We start from the raw sequence: 23,822 nt of genomic DNA, 5'->3' as shown, positions 1-23,822 counted from the left end.
TCTAGTAAGTCTTATCTTTTCTGTCTTTTATCATTCCCATCCTTGCATGAAATGTTGCCTGATATCTCCAATTTTCTTGAAAGGATCTCTAGTCTTTCCCATTCTATTATTTTCCTCTATCTCTTTGCATTGTTCATTTGAGAAGCCCTTTTTATCTCCCTTGCTCTTCTCTGAAAGTCTGCATTCATTTGAGTATATCTTTCCCTTTCTCCCTGCATTTTTTTTTCTTCTTTTCTTAGCTACTTGTAAAGCCTCCTCAGACAAACCACTTTGCCTTTTTGCATTTCTTTTTCTGTGGGATGGTTTTGGTCACTACCAATGTAGGAGACCTGGATTTGATCCCTGGGTTGGGAAGATCCCCTGGAGAAGGGAATGGCTACCCACTCCAGTATTCTGGCCTAGAGAATTCCATGGACTGTGTAGTCCATGGGGTCACAAAAAGTCAGACATGACTGAGTGGCTTTCACTTTCAGTTTTCTTGTACAATGTTACAAACTTCCATCCATATTTCTTCAGGCGATAATCTGTCTACCAGATCTAATCCCTTGAATCCATTAATCACCTCCAGTGTATAATCATAAGGAACTGACCTATTAATGGGTCATACTTGAATGGCCTAGGGGTTTTCCATGTGCTCAGTTACTCAGTCATGTATAATTATTTCTGACCTTGTGGACTGTAGACTACAGGTTCCTCTGTCCATGGGATTATCCAGGCAAGAATATTGGAGTGAATTGCCATTTCCTATTCAAGGGATCTTCTCGACCCAGGGATCAAACCCACGTCTCCTGTGTCTCCTACATTGGCAGGCAGATTCTTTACCACTAAGCCACCTGGGAATCCCAGTGATTCTCCCCACTTTCTTCAATTTCAGCCTGAATTTTGCAATAAGGAGTTCATGATATGAGCCACAGTCATCTCCCGGTCTTGTTTTTACTGACTGTAGAGTGCTTCTCCAGCTTCCAGTGCAAAGAACATAATCAACCTGATTTCAGTATTGACCACGTGGTGATGTACATGTGCAGAGTTATCTCTTGGGTTGTTGGAAAAGAGTGTTTGCTATGACCAGTGTGTTCTCTTGACAAAACTCTGTTAGCCTTTGCCCTGCTTCATTTTGTACTCCAAGGCCAAACTTGCCTGTTATTCCAGGTATCTCTTGACTTCCTACTTTTGCATTCCAATTCCCTATGACAAAAATTAACTCTGGAAGTTGTTGTATGTCTTCATAGAACTGGTCAACTTTAGCCTCTTTGGCATCAGTGGTCGTGGCATAGACTTGGATTACTGTGATGTTGAGTGGTTTGCCTTGGAAAAAAAACAGATCATTCTGTCATTTGGGGGTTGTACCCAAGTACTGCATTTCAGACTCTCTTATTGACTGTGAGAACTTCTCCATCTCTTCTAAGGGGTTCTTGCACACAGTAGTAGATATAATGGTCATCTGAATTAAATTCACCCATTCCTGTCCCTTTTAGTTCACTTGTTCCTAAAATGTCAACATTCAATCATTTCAGACCTCACCCAATTTACCTTGATTCATGGACCTAACATTCCAGGTTCCTATGCAATATTGTTCTTTATAGCATCAGACTTTACTTTCACCACCAGACACATCCACAATTCAATATCATTTGCACTTTGACTCAGTCACTTCATTATTTCTGAAGCTATTAGTAATTGCCCTCTGCTCTCCCCAAGTAGCATACTGGACACCTTCCAATCTGGTGTCCTCATCTTCTGGTATCATATCCATTTGCCTCTTCACACTGTTCCTGGGATTTTCACAGCAAGAATACTGGAGTGGGTTGCTATTTCCTCCTCCAGTGGACCACGTTTTGTCAGAACTCTTCACTATGACCCATCCATCTTGGGTGGCCCTACACAGCATGGCTCATAGTTTCACTGAGTTATGCAAGCCCCTTTGCCAATACAAGGCTGTGATTCATGAAGGGGAATACATTCATGTAGTTCAAAATGGAAACAAACCTTGAAAATGATACTTCTTGGGAATTCCCTGATTTTCCAGTTGTTAGAACTTCATGCTTCCATTGCAAGGGGACACAGGTTCAATCCCTGGTTAGGGAATTAAGATCCCCCAAGCTGTGTGGTGGGGCTAAATAAGGAAATAAAACATAAGGGGGATTTTAAAAAAGAAAAAGAAAGAAAGTGCCCCTTTTAACCTGCATATTGGGTTTTCCCAGGGTCAACTCAGTCCATAACCTCATCACAGGTAAGCACCACTGCTACTCTCTTGGATTTTTAAAATTACTTGTGTTCACACACAAGTAAATACAAATATATATATTTTCAATTCCTCTTTTTACACAATCTTCTTTAACACAGTTAAATCAGTTGGCTAAGTCTTCCATAACAAATACCACAGAGAAGACAGTTTAGACAACAGAAATTGATGTTCTCACAGTTCTGCAGACTGGAAGTCCATGATGAAAGTGCCAACAAGTTTAGCCTCTCCTGAGGCCCTTCTCCTCTCTCCTTGGCTTGCAGATGGTCACCTACTCACTGTGTCCTCACATGGTTGTTCATAGATCTATATTGTCTGTATCCTAATATCCTCTTCTTATAAAGACACCAATCAGATTGAATAAAGGCCCACCCTACTGACCTCATTTTAATTACCTCTTTTAAAGCCCTATACAGACATTTTGAGGCACTGGGGGGTTTAGGGCTTCCACACACGAATTGAAAGTAGGTGACACATTTAAGCCCATAGCAACAGTTCTACTCTTTGCTTTGTCCATTTAACAGTTTACCTTGAAGATATTTCCATTTTAGTATATACATAAGCTGCTCATTTCTATCTTGAGTTATAGAGTCAATTATTCAGTCAGTCCCATTGTGACAAACACTGGGATTGTTTTCAGACATTTTGCAACTCCTAGCAAAGCTGCAATGAATAAGCTTGAACCTATTTCATTTTACACTTCAGAGACTATCTCTGTAGACAAACTCCCAGAAGTGGAATTGTAGAATGAAAATTTTTCTTCTGTATACTTTTCTTGATTTGTTGTTGTTGTATAACTGTTAAACTGTGTCTGACTCTTTTTCAACCCCATGGACTGTAGCCTACCAGCCCCTCTGTCCATGGGATTTCCCAGGCAAGAATACTGGAGCAGGTTGCCATTTCCTTCTCCAGGGGATCTTCCCACCCAGGGACTGAACCTGAGTCTCCTGCATTGGCAGGTAGTTTCTTTACCACTGAGCCACCTGGGAAGTCAATATTTGTCTTGATATACATCATTGAATGGTCCCCTCTGCAATCCAGCTATGTGTCTGCTTCCCTACAGCCTCACCAATAGAGAGTATCTTTTGGTGTGTCAAAAGAGTATGTCAAAATTTCTTTTTGGTGCTTGCCAATCTAAGAGGGGAAAAGACGCTATCTCAAAGAGTTTGTTTTTTTTTTTTTTAATATTTATTATTTTATGTATTTGACTGTACCGGGTCTCAGTGGTAGCACTCAAAATCTTCCATCCTCATTGTGACTTGCAGGACCTTTAGTTGTGCCATGTGAACTCTTTGTTGTGACATGTGGGATCTAGGTCCCCGACCAGGGACTGAACCCAAGCCCCCAGTGTTGGGAACACAGTTTTACCGCTGGACCCTCAGGGAAATCCTCTCTCAAAGAGTTTTAACTTTCCTTTTATGAGTGAGGTTGAATCTTCTTATTTTTTCATGTAACTAAGAGACATTTATTTCTTTTTCTGTGAACTCTCATTTTTTATTGGATTTTAGGGGTTTCTCTTATTGACTTCTGGAAACTCTTTAAATACTAAGGAGATTAGTCCTTTGCCTTTGGTATGTGTTGGAGCTATTTGTTAATGTTAATAATTTGTCTTTTAATGTTAATGTTAATCATTTGTCTTTTAAAGTGAAAGTGAAAGTCACTCAGTCGTGTCCGACTCTTTGCAACCCCATGGACTATACAGTCCATGGAATTCTCCAGGCCAGGATACTGGAGTGGGTAGCCTTTCCCTTCTCCAGGGGATCTTCCCAACCCAGGATCGAACCCAGATCTCCCACATTGTAGGCTGATTCTTTACCAGCTGAGCCACAAGGGAAGCCCATTTGTCTTTTAATGTTAATGTTAATCAAAGACAAAGGGTTAAATGATTAACAAATGTTAATCATTTGTCTTTTGGCTATTTTCATGTTGCTTTTTTGGTCAAACCAAAGCTTTTCATACCCATGATGTCTAGATTTTGATAGGCAGTTTAAAAAGGTTTTCTTGGAACTCTGCTCAACGTCATGTGTCACCCTGAATGGGAGAGAGGTTCAGGGGAGAATGGTATGTCAGATATTCTCTTCCTGGGTTCTTGTCTCATTGCAACAAAAATTTGGAGCAATGGGTTAAATGGTGTAAAACAACTGACAAGTTACAGCTTAGTTCAGCTCAAGCAGACAGATCTTTTATTACACAATCAATGACATGAGAGCAGGCCCACCCCAAAGGAATCCTCCTCATTCTTCCTGTTGATCCCTCTTGCCTTCCTCCTTTCATACTTCCAGTCTCCTCCTTTCGGTTATAGCCTGTGCAAAGTAGCACTTGTACTCACCTCCAATCAATGAAAGGGAATGCAAATGGGCATACGCTATATAACAGTAGACTATGCTGTTTACGTCTTCCCATGATTCAATCTGTTTTAATTAGATGTAGAATATTCATGATCCCTTACTGGGTTCCCAACTGCCTAAGGTTACTTTTAGAAGCCCCTGTGGTTATTTTGTAGTGCCTAGGACAGACGCAAAAGTTGAAAAGTCTCTGTGTTTATTTTGCAGCCCATCCAATCAACTCTCCTGGGTGTGTCTAAGATGGAGTTCAGAGATCAGCTTGCATCCCTTTCAGCCAGGCCTCCCCTTGTTGCTTTTGTCTAACTTCCTACTGAACAGATACGTGTATATTTGAGGCTAAGGCCCTTAGCTGTTCACATGAAACTACCATACCATTGTTAATCGGCTGTACCCAAATAGAAAATAAAAAGCTTAAAGTTTGATTTTTTAAAAAAGGCTTTTTTACTCCAAGATAAAAAATTTTTTAAAAAAATTCTTGTTCTTTTATAATTCCATTGTTGTACATTTGTATCTTTTTTGATTTGGATTTTATTCAGGTATGGTAAGCTATAGATTCAATTTTATATTTTTTCAGATGGCTGTTTCCATCCCAATACCATTTACTAAATAGTCCATCTTTCTTCGCAGTGACTTGAGATGCTACCTTTATCAGATATCACTTCTGAAAATAATTTGAGTGTATTTCTGAATGTTCTATTCATTGATGTGTCGATTCATGCATCTGTGACACGCTGCTTTGTTGACTGAGGCTTTTGAATATGATTTCTTATTTCGATAGGTGTAGTAGCCCCCTTACTATTACTCTTTGCCGTCAATGTTTTCCTGGCAAATATTCTTTTACTTTTTGGCTTGAAGGATCGTAGTTTCCCAATCGGGGATTGAGCCTGGGTCCTGGGCAGTGAAAGCTGAGTCCTAACTGCCAGGGAATTCTTCAGATACTCTTGCTTTTGATCTTTCTTGTTGATTTTTTCATGTGTAAATCAGAATCGCTTTACCTAATTAAAAGTAATTATTGGTGTTTGATAGGAATGGTATTAAATTCATAAATTTAGAAAAAGTATCCAAAATAATGTTTTTCTCCATGTATTTAAGAGGTTTTTTTTTTTTTTTTTTTTTTTTTGGTGTGTTTGGTGGGTATTTTAAATTTTATTCATATAGACATTTCACAACTATTACGCAAGTTTTATTTCTGGGTATTATTGTTATTTTTGTATATTGTTTTATTTTGTCTATAAGTAATCAACCTTGTATAAAATGGATCTTCTCTTCCATTATATCTTCTAATTCGTTGTTAATTTAGATAGATTATTTTTTTCTCATTTTGATAATCACTTGTTGCTCTTATTGTTAGTATAGTTTTTTAGACGATTCCACTTGCTTCAGATCTGATGTTTAAGTGAGAAATAAACTTCTCTATTGTGTGAAAACACTGAGATCTGGGGCTTGTTACTGCAGCATTTCCTACCTATCCTGACAGATACAAGTGATTTAAAAAAATAAAGAGGCTCAATACACAAATATATTAATATTAGGGCTAAATTCTGTGCCGACAATGGTATGCAAGCAGGAGTTTAAGAAGAAAAAGCACAATGGAATTCTGTACTGTTACAGAGCTTATTCATGTATTTCTAAATTTTTATCATTGGCTTGTTGGGTCTTCCTTAACTGCCTGTGCTTTTTCTAGTTTCCCTGAGCAACCGCTTCTCCTTCTTAGGGTACATGGGCTTCTCATTGCAATGGCTTCTCTTAAGGTGGAGCACAGGATCTAGGGCCGGCAGGCTCAGTAGTTGTGCCCTCTGGCTTAGCTGTTCTTCTGCATGTGGGATTTTCCCAGAGGCGGGATCCAACTGCATCCCTTGCATCAGCAGGTGAATTCTTAGCCATTTAACCACCAGAAAAGCCCTTTATTCATGTACTCTTAAAATGGAAACTAAGGAAATGGCAACCCACTCCAGTACTCTTGCCTAGAAAATTCCATGGATGGAGGAGCCTGGTGGGCTACAGTCCGTGCGGTCGCAAAGAGCAGGACACGACTGAGCGATTTCACTTTCACTTTTCAGTGGGGCTCAAATCACCATAGTGTCTATATTACAACGGTTAAGAGTAACATCTAGTTGTATTTAAAACCACCATCTTCCATAGTGTGACAAAAACCAAGTCCTTTGCAACTATTTTAGTGAATGTCACTCAGTCATGTCCGACTGTTTGCCACCCTATGGACTATACAATTCACGGAATTCTCTGGGCCAGAATACTGGAGTATTCTTTCCCTTCTCCAGGGCAGTTTCCCAACCCAGGGATTGAAGCCAGGTCTCCCACAGTGCAGGCTGATTCTTTACCAAGTGAGCCACAAGGGAAGCACCACAATACTGCAGCGGGTAGCATTTTAACGTGCACTTGTATCTCAGAGACGCTAACCAAACAGTCTTCAGGAACTGTAGTAGGTGTTCTCGGCTTGGTCAGGGAAAGATAGACTGCCTGGACCCTCCCAGCTGAGCAGAGTCTACAGGATTCCTCCACCTTTCTCCAAGGCACAACCATTGGGTTATCAGATCACGCAGGGAACCTGTGGGCCCGAGTAACGTTACAGACGTAGTTGAGAGCAGCTCTGGAAAAGCGCAAACCCCAAAGTCCCCCTTTAAGAGCAAGTACCCTGAAGTCAGACGTTCGGGTTTCAATTTGGTCTGCTCTCGAAGAAACTTGCCAACCTCTTCGGGCATTAACTGCCTCGTTATAACGACTGTATTGTATTAAGTGACTTAATGAACGCAGAGCACTCAGAAGGGCGAACGCTAAGAGCGCCGAGCTCGGGAGGTCCCGGCGCCCGGCCCTGGCCGTTAAGCCGACAGCCGACCACACAGGCCGGGGGACCGGAGCCTGGCACTGGGGAGGAGCGAGCCCCCACCGCCGCGCCTGCATTACACAAGGGTTTCTGTAGTGCGGGGCTATTTATAAACACGAAATCGAATACATGTTTCTCCCTTAAGAAGTTAATGATTATGTTCCACTATAATTATGTTCCATTGTGCCCTTTCCAAGCCACGAGCGTAGGAGCCCAAGATGGCGTAAGGAAAAACATTCCACATGAGCGTCTATTCGAGTCAACAGATATCCTCCGGGCGCCGTTTGACTTCTGTTTGAAACCCCCCGCCCTGTATACTCCAAACGCCGAGACCACGGAAATTCGGCCCGACGGTCCCCGTACGCGACAGTTCCCGGAAATCCCCCTGTCCCGTCGCCTCTCGGACGTCGGCGGGAGCGCGCACGCCGACCCGGAGCCCGGAAGGCGCCGTCGGGTCACGTGTCGGCGCGCCCCCGCCAAGGCGGGCTCCAGGCGGAAGTGAGGTCTGGGCTAGGCGGCAGCGCAGCGTCGGCGAGGAGCGCGGGCTGCGGAGAGGCGGGCCGGGCAGAGCGGGGCGAGCGGGAGCGCGGGCCGGGTAAGCGGCGGTGGCGGCGACCCGGGCCTCGCGGCTCAGCGCCGCATCGGAGCAGGCCTACGCAGCGCGCGCCTCTCACCGAGCCCGACCGCTGAGCGCGCCCTGGGCGGGCGAGCTCTGATCACTGAGGCCCAGTCTGCCCCCGCGGCGCGGTGAGTGCGGGCGGGGCGGGCGGCGGCGTGCGCGGCCGGAAGTGCGGCGCTTTGTGCGGCCGATTTGGGCGGCGCCAAGGTCGGGCCCGCGGCGGCGCTTTGTCCCGCGGGGCCGAGCGGGCGGGTGCTGCCGGAGGGAGGCGGGGCTGGGCTACCGGGAGCGCGGGCAGGTGCGGTGTGGGCAGCGGGGAACCTGCCCCCGCCGGCGAGAGCGGCGTTTGTTGCACAAGTGTTCTCTGGGTCTTTTTTTAATGTCCAGGTGATCAGATCAGGAAAATGCAAAAAATGGGGAAACAGTGGGGTGGTGATTCTGTTCGTAGGATCTTCATCGTTTCCAGTGTGTAAACTATCCACTTTTCTTACAAAGTAAACATTCCATTTGCCTGGCAGAAGCTTTAGCTTGAAAGGCTTTCAATGTTTTATCCAGAAAGGACGTATCGTGGCCCAGCCTTGGTTAACTTCAAAAGAGAGGTGCGCCTTTACAGCGTCCACGAATAGGGTCTTCCTCTTTTATAGTGTACGTAAGCGTACATCTAATGTATTGGATGAGTTAATGCTTCATTACAGTCATACATAAAAGTATTTTGGAGTGTTTTGCCAAGCAAGACTTTTTTTAAGTGAAAAGGTTTGTCTCCTTCCCCCCTCCTTAAATTCTCGAGTCACCCTTGTGTAATTTTTAAGATTATTTTCTCAAGTAGTATATGAAAAACTTGGCAATAATAGTAGGGACAAATTTTAGAACTTTGGTTAAGTAAACAAGGACCGGGTTATTTTTGCTTTGACAGTAAAGAATTAGGCTAATTGTTCTGTTGTTGAAGGTACTACGGTGCACATTGTGAAGTTTTTTTGTTTCTTTTGAGGTTTATAGGGTGGGCTTGCTTTAGTATGTGTTTGCATAATTAGTTCCGTTTAGTCGTATTTGTGACTAAATGGACAAACTAAGGTGTGCCAACAAAGGTGCGTCTAGTCAAAGCTGTTTTTCCAGTAATCATGTGTGGATGTGAGAGTTGGACTATAAAGAAAGCTGAGCGCCGAAGAATTGATGCTTTTGAACTGTGGTGTTGGAGAAGACTTGAGAGTCCCTTGGAGTGCAGGGGTATCCAACCAGTCCATCCTAAAGGAAATCACTCCTGAAATTTCATTGGAAGGACTGATGTAGAAGCTGAAACTCCAATACTTCGGCCACCTGATGTGAAGAACATTGGAAAAGACCCTGATTCTAGGCAAGATTGAAGGCAGGAGGAGAAGGGGACAACAGAGGAGATGGTTGGATGGCATCACCGACAGGATGGATATGAGTTTGAGCAGGCTCTGGAAGTTGGCCATGGACAGGGAAGCCTGGCATACTGCAGTCCATGGGGTCGCAAAGAATCGGACACGACTGAGCAACTGAACTGAACTGAAGGTGTGTTAGAGGTCCCTGCAGGCTTTAAGATTTGGAAACTGCAGCCTTCTTCTATGTTCTGTGTAGCAGTCACTCTAGACACGCGGAGCAGGTAGCATCCCCTCTTCCTGTCTCCTGCTCTTCGGCATAGTGGAAGGATCCTACAAGCCAGGAGGGCGGAGGAAGCTGCTCTTGGTATTACTTCCCCTGCCCTCTTATCCCGCTCCGATAGATTTGTTAAGAGTTTTACTTAGTATTTTACTCTACAGCTGCTAACTCCTTTCCGTTTTAAGGTTAGACAGAATTGATGTCAAAATTATTTGAATTTTCAAACGAGAAAATGAGGAGTGTAATGCCATAGAGAGAGAAAATTAGAATTGAGAAAAAGAAGCTTAAGTGCATATAAAGAATATTATTTTAAGTTTTTTTTTATAGGTTCTGTAGCTTAAAGGCAAATTTTTGCCTCCCAAACTTGTCTTATATAAACAGCTTCTTTTCACTGATCAGTTGAGAGCAATTTTAAAACAACAGCACACCAGCCTAATAGAGGTATGATTACTTTTTTTATGCCTGTGTTCCACTTTATGTCTGTATCTTTGAAGTTCTGTGCAGAAATATGCGAATGTCTCCCAATAGATTGGAAACCTTGATAGTGAAGATCGAGTTTCGAGGTGTTCAGAGTCTATCTTATTGTGTGCTCTTCTTGATGTTATCATGTGTTACCCAGAATTTCCAGTGTTGATTGTGTTGAACGGATTTTATCTTGTGTATTGCTGTCTGAGAGAGAGAATTAAAGCCCCTTGACCTTAGTTTTCTTGGTAGGAAGAAAAATAATACACAAGGCCTCTACAGTGCACACAGGGTAGCAAAGAGTCAGACACGACTGAGCGACTTCACTTTCTTTTTTCTTTTTTAAAGTTTTAGAATTTCTGTTTTGTGTGGGAACTTTGTTTAGGTCATGGTATATTTTGAGACTAAAGAAACTAGTACAGTGATGGATGTTAAATATACTTTCCCTCTGAGGATTATCAGATTTCAAGTTGAGAAATTTTTGCTGTTATCTTTTTTAAACCCTAATCTGAGACTTACCTATTTTGCTGCAGGTGTCAAACCACCCATAGGAATTCTGACATTTTCGTCATTACAAATGAGAAACTTAAAAAAAAAAAAAAGAAAGTGATACTAGCTTCCTTGGTGGCTCAGAGGGTAAAGTGTCTGCCTGCAATGAGGGAAACCCGGGTTCGATCCCTGGGTCTGGAAGATCCCCTGGAGAAGGAAATGGCAACCCACTCCAGTACTCTTGCCTGGAAAATCCCATGGACGGAGGAGCCTGGTAGGCTACAGTTCATGGGGTCCCAAAGAGTTGGACACGACTGAGCGACTTCACTTTCTTTCTTTCTGGCTCTAGCCTTGAAATTGGGATCCTTGGCCCGTACCAAATCAGACTGGGAAGTCGGTGGTTTCTGGGGGACCATAGGCACTAGAATCCCAGGCAGAGTGATGATGGTGTTTTTTTGCCTTTAACTTTTCATTACTTAAAAAATATGCAAATAGAACATACAGCCGTACACCCAACATCTCAGTCCCATTTATATAGGGTGCTCAGGGCTGGTGCACTGGAATGACCCTGAGAGATGGGATGGGGAGGGAGTGGGAGGGGGTTTCAGGATGGGGGACACATGTACACCCATGGCTGATTCATGTGAATGTATGGCAAAACCACCACAATATTATAATTAGCCTCCAATTAAAATAAAAAGAAAAAAAATATTAGATTACAGACATCGTGTCATCTTTACCCTTGTACAGTTTAATATGTACTTTTAAAAATCAATACCTCTTTACATAACAAAATGCTATTCTCACATATAATAAAATTAATGATTGTTTAATGCCATTTGATGCCTAGCCCATGTTTGTATCCCTCAGTCCTTAAAATACCTTTTTGTAATTTTTTCTATCTTAAAATCAGGATTCAAGCAAAAACCTCCTGTGGCCTTTATTAAATCTATGTTAATCTAGAACCATCCTTCTCCCTACTCCCCACCTTTTCCCAGACCATTGACTTACTGAAGAAACTGGCCCCTTGCCCTCTAGATTCCCTTCTTTTGGCTTTGTCTGATCACTTTATGATGTTCAGTATATTTCTGTAGCTCCTCCCAGGAGTTACCTGGGAGTTAGATGTGTGGGGTGCATTGGATTCAGATTTTAGTATCTTCGTAGCAGTACACCTCAGATGATGCAGAGTGATTCCATCATATGAGGATGCGTGTAATAAGTAGCTGGGGGGCTTCCCCGGTGGCTTAGTGGTAAAGAATTCACCAGCCAGTGCAATGAGACATGGATTCAGTCCGTGATCTAAGAGGATCCCACTTGGCTGTGTGCCACAACTATTGAGCCTGTGCTCTGGAGCCCAGGAGTGGCAGCTATGAAGCCCACACGCTCCAGATCCTGTGCTCGGTAACGAGAGGCTGCCAGATGAGAAGCTGGAGCAGCACCTGGAGAGTAGCCTCCTCGCAGCACAGGAAAGCTTGAGCAGCAGTGAAGACCCAGCACAGCCAAGATAAAGATTTAAAAGATAAGTAGTCTGCTCTTAATGATGTTAAGATTGGTCAGTGGGTTTAGCATTCATGTCCACTAATCAATAAACTGAGCACAGTTATGGTAGTTTGAACATTCTTTGACAGTGAAAACTGACCTTTTCCAGTCCTGTGGCCACTGCTGAGTTTTCCAAATTTGTTGGCATATTGAGTGCAGCATTTTAACAGCATCATCTTTTAGGATTTGAAACAACTTAGCTGGAATTCCATCACCTCCACTAATTATTTGTAGTAATGCTTCCTAAGGCCCACTTGACTTCACACTCCACGATGTTTGGCTTTTGGTGAGTGACCATACCATCGTGGTTATGTGTGTCATTAAGACCTTTTTTGGGTACAGTTCTTCTGTGTACTCTTGCCACCTCTTTTTAATCTCTTTGTCCCTTGTTAGGTCCTTAACACTTCTGTCCTTTATGGTGTCCATCCTTGCATGAAATGTTCCCTTAATATCTCCAATTTTCTTGACTGATCTATAGTCTTTCCCATTCTATCTTTTTCCTCTATTTCTTTGCACTGTTCACTTAAGAAGGCCTGAGTTTAGAAAAGGCAGAGGAACCAGAGATCAAATTGCCAACATTCATTGGATCATAGAGAAAGCAAGGGAATTCCAGGAAAACATCTACTTTTGCTTAATTGACAGTGCTAAAGACCCACTTTGACGGTGTGGGTCACAACAAATTGTGGAAAATTCTTAAAGAGATGGGAATATCAGACCACCTTACCAGTCTCCTAAGAAATGTATGTGGATCAAGAAACAACATTTAGAACCAGACATGGAATAACAGACTGGTTCAAAATTGGGAAAGGAGTATGTCAAGGCAGCTATATTGTCATCCTGCTTATTTGATTTCTGTGCAGAGTACATTATTCGAAATGCTGGCTTGGATGAAGCACAAGCTGGAATCAAGATTGCTGGGAGAAATGTCAACAATGTAAAAAAAAAATGCAGATGATACCGCCCTAATGGCAGGAAGTGAAGAGAAACTAAAGAGCTTCTTGATGAGGGTAAAAGAAGAGGGTGAAAAAGCTGGCTTAAAACTCAACATTAAAAAAAACTAAGATTGTGGCATCTGGGAAAGCAGTGACAGATTTTACTCTCTTGGGCTCCAGAATCACTGCAGACAGTGACTGTAGTCATGAAATTAAAAGACGCTTCCTCTTTGGAAGGAAGCTAAGACAAACCTAGACAGTGTATTAAAAAGCAGAGATATCACTTTGCCACAAAGGTCTGTATAGTCAAAGCTATGGTTTTTCCAGTAGTCATGTACAGATGTGAGAGTTGGACCATAAAGAAGACTGAGTGCCAAAGAATTGATGCTTTCAAATTGTGGTGCTGGAGAAGACTCTTGAGAGTCCCTTGGACTGCAAGGAGATCAAACCAGTCAATCCTAAAAATCTACCCTGATTATTCATTGGAAGAATTTTAGCTGAAGCTCCAGTACTTTGGCCATCTGATGCAAAGAGCTGACTCATTGGAAAAGACCCTGATGCTGGGAAAGATTGAAGGCAAAAGAGAAGGGGGCAACAAAGGATGAGATGGTTAGATAGCATCACCGACTCAGTGGATATGAATTTGAGCACACTCTGGGAGATAATGAAGGACAGGGAAGCATGGTGAGCTGCATTTCGTGGGGTTGCAGAGATTCGGACATGATTTAATGACTGAACAACAATCATTAAGCATATATTCTAGCAGTTCTAAATTAGATTTTATATAATCATCTCAATTTCATGTTTATTGCTATGAAGATTCCTGTATTTTCTATTAGACAGTTCTTTTTATTAAAGAACATTCAGAGAATATGAACTATCTTTGGACAAGTGAGATGCAGGGGGCCAGGGCTGAATAAGCTATTTTCCCTGCCCTTGAGGCTCATCATCTTGGGGGAATCTCATCATTTGAACAAGTAACTTAAGATGCTGTTAGGTATTGTTCATAGACCTTGTTCAGACCTTTTTGTTGAAGTGGGAACTGTAACGTTTTCTTTCATTAATCCTGTTATTTTTTTACCTTTAACTTTTAATTATAACTTCTTAATCACTTTAGGAAATAGTTATTAGTCTCTTGGGAAGCGTAAAAGCTTTTAGGAAATATAACTTCTGGGTAGTTTGGACATACGGTATTTAGAATTCAAGTGTAATTCTGTACATTTTTTAGTGGCAAATGTAGGGTAAGATTTTCTTAGTGGTTTAGACTGTAAGGTTGTGAAAGGGTAGCCTTTGTGGTATTCAGTGCTTTGAGCTGTCTACAGTTCTTGGCTGTAATGAATAATTCTGTTACAAACATTCAGGTATAAGTTTCTGTGTCGATATGTGTTTTCACTTCTCTTGGTAACTCCTCTCTTTAACTGCTATGCTGCTCATCAGCTTCCTTGCCTACCAGTTGACATCTCCTGCACAGCCCTACATTTAAGGGTCTCCATGTGATAGTTCCAACCTAACCTGTGTCTCTGTAGTCATCTTTGTTGATTCACATGTAGCCCAAGCTCCAGACAAGCCCAGCTGCAAAGTGTCCCTAATGTGCGTCTTGCATTTTCTAATTTCTGTGGCTTTTCAAGAACCTGCCTGTTGAGAGCGTATATTACCTTTGTAATTTACTCCTGACCATTCCTCTCCTCCTGCATTAAATTTTTGCTCTTCCCACTCAACCCTCACAACACTATATTCCTTTATGGCCCTTAACACTCTTTGGCCCCGAGTCGTCATTGTTTATGTCTTCTGACTTGCAGCCCTGCCTGTCCGGTACAGTACCCACCACCTACATGTTACAATTCAGAGTCCAGCTAATGTGCAGGTCCTTGGTCGAGCCACATTTCAAGTGTTCAGGTAGCTGTTAGTGACTGCTGCGTGTGGATGGAGCAGACGTACATTTCCATCTTCACAGAAAGTTCTGTGGGACCGCACTTTTCTAGGTGGTGAACTCAGAATAGGGACTGTGACTTGTCTTTTCCCCCTCTGTGACCTCTGTGTAGTGCTTTACTTATTCAGTTAAGAAAAGGAAATTAGATCCTGGCACAGAAGAGAGAAACAGAGTATTGAAAAGTATTCACTTCTCTAGAAATGATAGTTGTACCAGAGAAGTAGATGAAATATGTGAAAAATCTCCACATCTTATGTTGCACATCCACCAAGAATGGGTTAAAAGTGCAAGCAAATGGGGATTGACAAGTTACCAATTTGTTTCTTCTTAAACTGTGATGTAAAATACAGTTGATTTTCATGTCTGCTTCTTATGCTTTGCTGTCCTTGTTTCTTTCTAATCTGTTCTGTAGATTTGCACTGTCCAGTATGGTAGCCTACAGCCAAACACTACTATTGAAATTTAGACTGAGGTTAAATAAAAAATTAAATCTGATCCTAGCCACATTTTTCAGGCGCTGATTGTTTACTTGTATTTATAGCTAATGGATGCTATACTAGACAGCACAGATAGGGAACATCTTCATCCTTGTTCTTCTGGACAGCACTGATCTAGATTTCTGTCTTAGCTGTGGTTGTGGATGTCATGTCAAATTTTGTTCTGCCTTTTGGTTAAGAAGTTAAATAAGACAGTTATTTAGGTAATGAATGTCCCAATCACTGATATCCCCAATTAGTTTCTACTTTAGAACTTACTGCACAGGCTAAGGACTTGACCAGGTGTACTGAACTGCTTAGTTATAACTATTCTAAGTCAGTAAGATGAGGTAGAAATTTGGAGCGGTGTGTTTTTGTATCTTGCCTTTGCAGTGGAGTTTGATGCCGAGTGCTGTGAAGTGCATGTGACCTTTAGAAAGGCAGCAGGTAGTGGCACCTTTTTTTGTGTGTCGTTGTCTTTGATGCTAGACCTACTGCAAACAGGACTGAGTTCCAGTTTCCTGTCTACATTCTAGCTGAGGATGTGGTGGGGCAGGCAGACACTGGCAAATCATGTACACTTTATGCTTTGCTTTTTTTTTGGCCACACTACGTAGCTAGTGGAATATCAGTTCCTCAGCCAGGGATTGAACCTGGGTTGTGGCAGTGAAAGCGCAGAATTCTAATGGCGAGGTCACCAGAGGACTGCCTGGTTTTCTTTTTAAATAGACATTTTTTTAGAGCAGTTTTGGTTTCAGAGCAAAACTGAGCAGAAAGTGCAGAGTTCCCATATGCCTGTTGCCACCGCCCCCCACCGCCATTGCTGTTTTTATTTTTAAATTTAAGATCCCTCTAATTCTTACTACCAAGTAAGTCAGTGATTGACTTACTGGATAAAGAATACTGAATAGTCTTAATTAAACTCACACTTTAAGGATACATTGGGTGATAAAATTCAGAGGAAGGGATAAAACCATGGTTGTAGCTGTGCAAATTCTTGAACTTGTCAGGCAAAGAAGATGATGAATTATAGAACATTGACTGGGTTAATAGAGTTGCAGTGCTGTAGCTAATTTGTCTCTTTTAGGAAATACACATATATTTTATTTATTTTTAGGAAGTATATAATTTAACATAAGTTGTTTCAGAAGTAGAGAGAGGTGCAAGAAGAACGTTAAACCACTCCATCTAGAGGCAGTCACGGTTCATGCTTTATTCTCCTCCCAGATTTTTTTCTGTCTATGCTGGAGGTGTACTTGCCTGTATGTGTAGGTGCACATTTGGGATCATACTGCATTAAACTATTGTGCTCCCTCCCCTTTTACCCAGTTATCGTTATATCATCCTGTGTTTTTAAACACTTAAAAAAAGCAGCTGCATGGTATTTCATGCGCTGGATAGATCTGGTTAAGACTGTTCTTTGTAATAAAGACGTTTAGATTATTTATAGTTTTTTTTTTTTTTAACTGTTTTGAAAAACAGGGACATGAACACTTTTTTCCCTTAGCTTCTGATGGACTCGAGAGTTATAAAGCAAAGCATACAGTGTCCTGGTGGGCACCCGTTAGGGCTTTGGCATTCCTTTTCTGTTCTCTTGTTGGTTAGCAGCAGCATGGAGTGCCTTGTTTCTGCATTTCATAACAGATTAGAGAAAGGCCTCTTGCTACCTGCTTTTTTGAGACTGGTGATGGAGAAAAACCTGAGAACAAAAGTGCTTGGCTAAATCACTTTTTTTCCCTTTTTAGTTCTTGAAATCATGAATCCTGTTTATAGCCCGGGTTCTTCTGGGGTACCCTATGCAAATGCCAAAGGAATTGGTTATCCAGGTAAGCACGTAAAATTTTGTTTCCATTATTAAACTTTGAATACATGGTCCATTTCTATGTCATTAAGAATGCTTTTGATGGACAGACCCAGCTCCAGTGGGTTAGATAAGGACGAAAATGTGTCAGTCCATGGAACTGAAAAATCAGGAGCTTGGGCTGGCTTTGGTCAGAGCCTGCTCTGACGGCTGCCAGGGTGGGGACCAGGTCTGGTTTCTTCACTTCCTGCGCTCAGCTTCACTTCCTCAGTGCTGTCACAGTGTGGGGCACAGGCCGCACTTCTCCCTATTGCGGTTGTGTGGTGCTCAGCCGCTCGCTTGGCTGTGAGTCTCTGCATCTGGCTCTGTGGGAAGGCCCCTTGGGACTTCTCTTCATGCCAGCACCCTGGATCGGGAGGGGAGTCTACTGATGAATTTCGGCCCGAGCCACACTCTCCACCTCAATGAAGCCTACTAGTCAAACATGGGCTGAAATAGGGTGAAGCAAAATTTGGGAGAATAGGAGTTGGGGGTCAAAAATAGCAAATGGTTACCCTAATTGAAAGGAATAATGTAATATTACAATTTTGGATTTAGATAATATGGTGGTACCATAGATAATACCCCTGAAAAATTGAAGAAGCATTTCAAAAATGTTTAACTAAACTTTTACAAGAAAGTAAGACTTTTCTACAGCTAAGTATGAAGGTGACGTAAAAACCAGAGTATCTGGCCATTGAGTTGATCTGCCTACCGTAGGGGCATTTGTTCTTTGTGGGTTTTAGCAACCCTTTTGGGGACGAAGTGAAGTCTCCGTTCTTGTAAGGCTGGGATTTGGAGTGGGACCCCTCATTAGTCTGATTCCTCCAGAGAGTGATATTCCCATAAGAGAGGTAAGTAGATCAATCCATACTGGTTCCATGGAGACGTTCATTTCAGCTTGGGCTCTGGGAAGGAAGTGTTTTCTAAGAATTTGTAACCATTCAAGGATGTTTTGGCTTCTGCTTTGAATTACTTGTCCTTCCAAGGGGTGCATAAATTGAGAAACTAACAAAAAAAAAAGTCTCTAGGCTGCATTGTCCCCTGAAGCCCCTGACAGCAGCAAATGCAGATCTGTGTGAGGGCAGGTGTTCGCAGGCCAGGTCAGGCGGGCTTCCCACACAGTTCTGCTTGGTACGTCGCAATCATAATGAACACCGTGATGTGCATCATGCCTGAGTCACCAGTCGTGATAGATAGCAGGAATAAAACATCAGGTAGAAACCACATCAGACAAGCGTGCTGATAGTAATTGAAGATGCGAAAGAAAGAATCATAGCAAAAAGAACCAACTGGAACTGAATGAAAAAAGAAGAAAAAAAGAACTTGAACAAAATTCCAGTTAAACCGCAGGCAAAACACTGCTAAAGGAGGGACCAGCATGCAGCATAAGGAAGGGGAGAAGTAGACTGGTTAAGAAATAGAGGTGTTAGGGTGAGAAGTTTAGGGGAGAATTAAAAGCTCCAGAAGGACTAAGTAGAGAGACTAGAAGAAAAATAGTGACAGGATTTTCTAGAATTGGTAAAAGATAATTTAGTGGTAAGACCTCCTGTCTTTAATGTATTTGCATTAGTTTAAACAGAGTTCCAGATAATCTGCTGAGGAGAATCCTGTGTAGATCTGAAATCGGGGAATAGGTAAAACCTGATGGTGTTAGCATTACATGATAGACTATGTAATGAAATATTGGTTGCCTGTCGTATACCATTACTGTGTACTTTTTTAGGGTTTTTTTGTTTTTGGTCTTTAAGTTAAATATAAAACGAAACTTCTGAAATTTTAAATGTTTAACATTTTATAATTGATTCTTATTTTAGTCATTTTTTTATACCTATCTCTTGCCTTGCTTTTAGTATCTTGGTCTCCTTGCTTTTGATAAAACTCTCTGGATCAGCAAAAGTTCCGTATAGAAAACTAATAAGCCACTCCAGGTATTTTGCATGGAAATTGGAGTTAAACACAGTGAAATAATGTGCCTGCAGAAGTTTAAGGCTAGGATAACTTTAGTACCAAAAACAAGACATCACAAGGAAAGAAAGTACCTTTATACCATTTTATGCTTTTATACCATTCTATACTTTTATACTTTAATGAGACTTCCCTGGTGTCTCAGACGGTAAAGCATCTGCCTACAATGCGGGAGACCTGGGTTCGATCCCTGGGTTGGGAAGATCCTCTGGAGAAGGAAATGGCAACCCACTCCAGTATTCTTGCCTGGAAAATCCCATAGATGGAAGAGCCTGGTAGGCTACAGTCCGTGGGGTCTCGAGTCAGACACGACAGAGTGACTTCACCTTACCTTACCTTATACTTTAATACGAGCAGATGGAGAGGTTTGTCCATAATCTTCTAAAATTTACATTTAATGGGAAAAAAGGAACATCTTCTAATTGTAGTTACTGATAGCTGACATACTGTCCTTCATACCTGTAGATTTTGGGTATCATGTCCTGGAACCTAGGATACTGAGGGATGACAATAATTGTGTTCATATACACCATCTTATTATTGTTTTCTAATTCATAGCTCCTGTATTTGTTTTGTTCAGTTTCTTTTTCTTCTTTTGGATTAACCAAATATTTTACATTAAATTTTTCCTTCTGTTAATTTTTGAAAAAATTACTATTTAGTGATGACTCTTAACAATTACAACACATTTTGCCCCCTCTCTTCTTTTGTGTATCATTGCCATGCCTTAAGACATTACTGTTTTTATTTTGTGCAGTCAACATTAACTCACATTATTATTTTCATTGCTTTCTGTATCTCTGTGTTTTTTATTTGGGATCATTTTCCTTTTACTGGGATAAATCCCTTTAGTTTCCCCCTCTTCCTCCACTCTTACTGCATGTCTGCTAGCAGTGAATTTTCTTTGTTAAATGTTTTTATTTTGCTTTCATTTTTGAGCCTATTTTTGATGAGTGTACTGGTTTTCTGTGACTGCTGTTAAAACCATAAAAATTGATTCTCTCACAGTTGTGGGAACCAGAAGCCAAAATCCAGGTGTGACAGGGCCTCACATGCTGTGGAAGCTGGAGGGGAGAATCCTTTCTTGCTTTTTGAAGTCTCTGGTGGCTTTCAGCATTCCTTGACATAGATTGCTTTGTGGACATGTCATTCCGGCTTCTGTTTTCATGGTTACATCATTTGCTTCTCATCTGTGTTGCATAGTGTGGACACTTGGGTTTAGGCCCCGACCACCTGTAATCTGTGATGAGTATCTTGAGATCCTTACATCTACAAAGAACCTTTTCCCAAATAAAATAACATTTATAGGTTCCAGGGGTTTGATGATAGTTCTTCTGAGGAGTCTGAGGAGTTCCTTTTTTTTTTTGCCTGCCACACTGAGTGTACAATTTTAGGTTGGCAGTTATTTTCTTTCAGCAGTTTAAAGGTAGTGAGTTATGTTGTCCTCTGGTTTCTGTCATTTTTGTTTCTTTGAAATTAGTATTTCCTTGCTGCTTTTAATGGATCTGTGTTTTTACTGTGAAATGACTAGATGTGATTTTATTTTGTGTTTATTTCTCTTAGTGCTCACGAGCTGTTTGACTTTGGCTTCATTTAAAAATTTTTTTTTATTTAGGCTGTGTCAGGTCTTAGTTGCAGCCATGTGGGATCTTTACTGCTAGGTGCAGCGTGTGGGATCTAGTTCTCTCACCAGGGATAGAACTTGGGGCCCCTGAATGGGGAGCACGGAGCCTTAGGTGCTGGACCATCAGGGAAGGAAGGAATGGGAAGAAAAGAATATCTCCTCTGAAGCGAAGGTAGTTTTTCCAAAAGAGTAGGGTTTAGTCTCAATTTAAGGAGAACACTTTTAAATAGCTTGGACAGCTCAAAACTGCTATTTAGGGAACTGAAAACCGGGTAAGCCAAGAACAACATTAAAAAAAAAATTCTGGCAAAGCAGCAAGAGAATGAAAAGTTGGTTTTGCATAGTTTTTCAACACAGAAGTAAGGGAAGAGGCGCCTCTTCTCAAAAGGCTCTGAAAACCCGTGGCATCAATGGGTAGTTGCAGGGGGTTGGGGTTTCTCTCTCAGAGGCTCCTAGGGCACTCACCTCTCTCTACCCTACCCCATTACTACATTCACCCTTTCTCCCTCCACTTCCACACCGAAGGGGCAGCACTTCTTAGACTTGAACCTGCAGGGGCCATCTCTGCAGCCTAGATTGTCCCTGGAGCCTGGGGAGTTCTGCAACTGGAAGCCAGACTTGCAAGGCTGCCAGAGGTGCATGGGACCTGGAAAGAACTGGATGGGGGCGACTGGAGCCTTAAAGCTCACCCACCAAGGGGAAGAAGGAGCACATCTTTTTAGGGAGCAGGATCAGCCTGCTCCCTACTCCTTTGGTGATCAATATTCCCTTGATGAGACAGGGACCACCTCCTGACTGTACCCCTGGATTCTGCCCTAAGAGGCCTCTGGCACCTGTGACAGTGCGGGTCCCGACCTCTTCAGTCAACTGAGGCCAGCGCTTCAGGGGTCCCTCCGGTCCCATCTCAGTCCCCTCCTCCCTGGTACTTTATCTAAGAGAGGAAGGAGGACAGAGGGACTTGGCTGAATCAAGGGTTCCATGAGCCTGTGGACCAGTTTTAATCCCTAGAGCCTGAGATTCAATTAAATATTACTGGAACCTACTGTAAGGTAGGTAGTCTTCCCTGTAACCCAGATGGGAAAGAATCTGCTTGCAATGCAGGAGACCAACTGGGTTGGATTCCTGGGTTGGAAAGATCCTCTGGAGAAGGGAATGGCAATCCACTCCAGTATGCTTGCCTGGAGAATCCCATGGGCAGAGAAGCCTGGTGGGCTACAGTCCGTGGCACAGAGTTGGACATGACAGAGTGAGTCCACTATTACTACTACTGTAAGGTTAGGAGACTAGGAGACTGAGTCTCACCCCCGTGGGTACAGCCCTGGGACCTTGCCCAGGGTACCCCCCCCCAACTTCAGGAGGAGGGTTGCTGCAGCTCCGCCAGGTCCTCTGCCGCTCCTGCTCCCAGATTCCCCTCTGGACTTTGAGGTTACAGTGGAGCAAGCCTGGGTGGTGGAGGGCAGGGGCAAGATGATGGACCAAAGACTTAAAACACTGTGCACAGGTCTCCTCAACAGCTGCAGCAGCTCAGAGCAAACCTGAGCTCTAGTTTTCAAAGTAAGAAATACAGAGTTATTTTAAAGACCACGTTGCAGGCTCTGGATCTGTGGTCTGTTATCTTTTTCACCCATATATGGTCCTGTGCCTTACCATTCCTAGTATTTTTTTCATGGAATGTAATACATGGTGTATTAAAAAGTATAGGTGGTCCAGTTGCTGTCTCCCCCCCCCCCAATTTGAGGTATGATTGATAAGAAAAGATTGTATATGTTTAGTTTGTACAGCATGGGTTTTTTAAAGTGTATGTGATGATTTAATGTATGTATATGTTGTAAAATGACTACCACAATTGAGTTTCTCTAAATACCACCACACTGGGGATTAGAGTTTCAAAAAATAAGTTTTGGAGGGCACATTGACATTCAGCCATATCATGCCCCCAGGCCAACTGTGTCCAAATATTCTAATTTCTCCTTTGTTACACAAAGGGCGTTGTACACTGAGATGGAATTAGGCGTGCAGACATCACTGTTGTGGATGACACTTGTGAAGGATCTGGTGGTGGAAGCAGCACTGGGGAGGGAGACTCAGGACTGTGGTCACATGTGCAGTCAGCTGGCTCGTTGAGCCCTGCGGTAGCGTCGGCAGGGGGGCCCCAGCAGGCAGAAGTGGCCCGAGAGTGTGCTGCTGCGGAACGCTGTCAGCCTCCTTCCTCCTTGAGGCTGAGTAGGCTTGTGGAATGGAGGTGCAGGTGGTGGTGTACGCTTTGCTTTGTCAACTTAATCATTGTTCCCTGTCAGTTCACGAAGTTTTGCCTTGTTCTTTGTGTTTTATGTAATACTGCTGCGTATGTCTCCCAAGTTGTGGGGTTTTCATAGTTTAATTCAACCAGTTCTTTGGATGGATATGTTGTTTGAAAGATTTTGCTATTCCAGTAATGCTGCAGTGGATTGTGTTTGTGGAAATTGCCTTAAGGTGAAATGGCCAGGGGAGCGAGTGCATGCAGATGTAATTTTTTTCCTGTTATTCTTTAAAAAAATTTTTTTTTTAATTTTGTGTTGGAATATAGTTGATTAACAATGTTGTGTTAGTTTCAGGTCTACAGCAAAGTGATTCAGTTATACATATACATGTATCTATTCTTTTTCAAATTCTTTTCCCATTTAGGTTATTACAGAATATTGAGCAGAGTTCTCTGTGCTATATTAGGTTCTTGTTGGTTATCTGTTTTACGTATAGCAACAACTTTACTCTTGTTTACCATAAGTTCTTCTCTAAGTCTGTGAGTCTGTTTCTGTTCTGTAAATAAGTTCCTTTATATCATTTTCCTTTTTTTTGGTTCCGCATGTAGGAGGTACCACATGATACTTGTCACTGTCTTGCTTCACTTTGTATGA

General features: G+C 42.2%; 1 protein-coding gene across 2 annotated transcripts in view; it reads left to right on the top strand.

Annotated features, from left to right (window-relative positions):
• Positions 1-7,912: 7,912 nt before the first annotated feature.
• FAM168B (family with sequence similarity 168 member B) overlaps positions 7,913-23,822 on the top strand; it is a 35,493-nt gene continuing 19,583 nt past the window's right edge. Inside the window, exons 1-2 of one of the 2 annotated variants that reach the window (XM_020904390.2) lie at positions 7,913-8,176; positions 17,242-17,322. In XM_020904390.2, coding sequence (XP_020760049.1) covers positions 17,253-17,322 — 70 coding nt within the window. In that variant the 5' untranslated portion in view covers positions 7,913-8,176; positions 17,242-17,252. Of the gene's footprint in view, positions 8,177-8,367; positions 9,582-17,241; positions 17,323-23,822 lie in introns of those variants that run through there. The other variant, XM_070463911.1, reaches the window with a different exon arrangement.

The sequence above is a fragment of the Odocoileus virginianus genome, unplaced genomic scaffold, assembly GCF_023699985.2.
Source record: "Odocoileus virginianus isolate 20LAN1187 ecotype Illinois unplaced genomic scaffold, Ovbor_1.2 Unplaced_Contig_9, whole genome shotgun sequence".
In the NCBI taxonomy this organism is placed as follows: Eukaryota; Metazoa; Chordata; class Mammalia; order Artiodactyla; family Cervidae; genus Odocoileus; species Odocoileus virginianus.
Note: the sequence above shows the minus strand (reverse complement) of the source record. Positions and strands in the feature narration are given on the sequence as shown.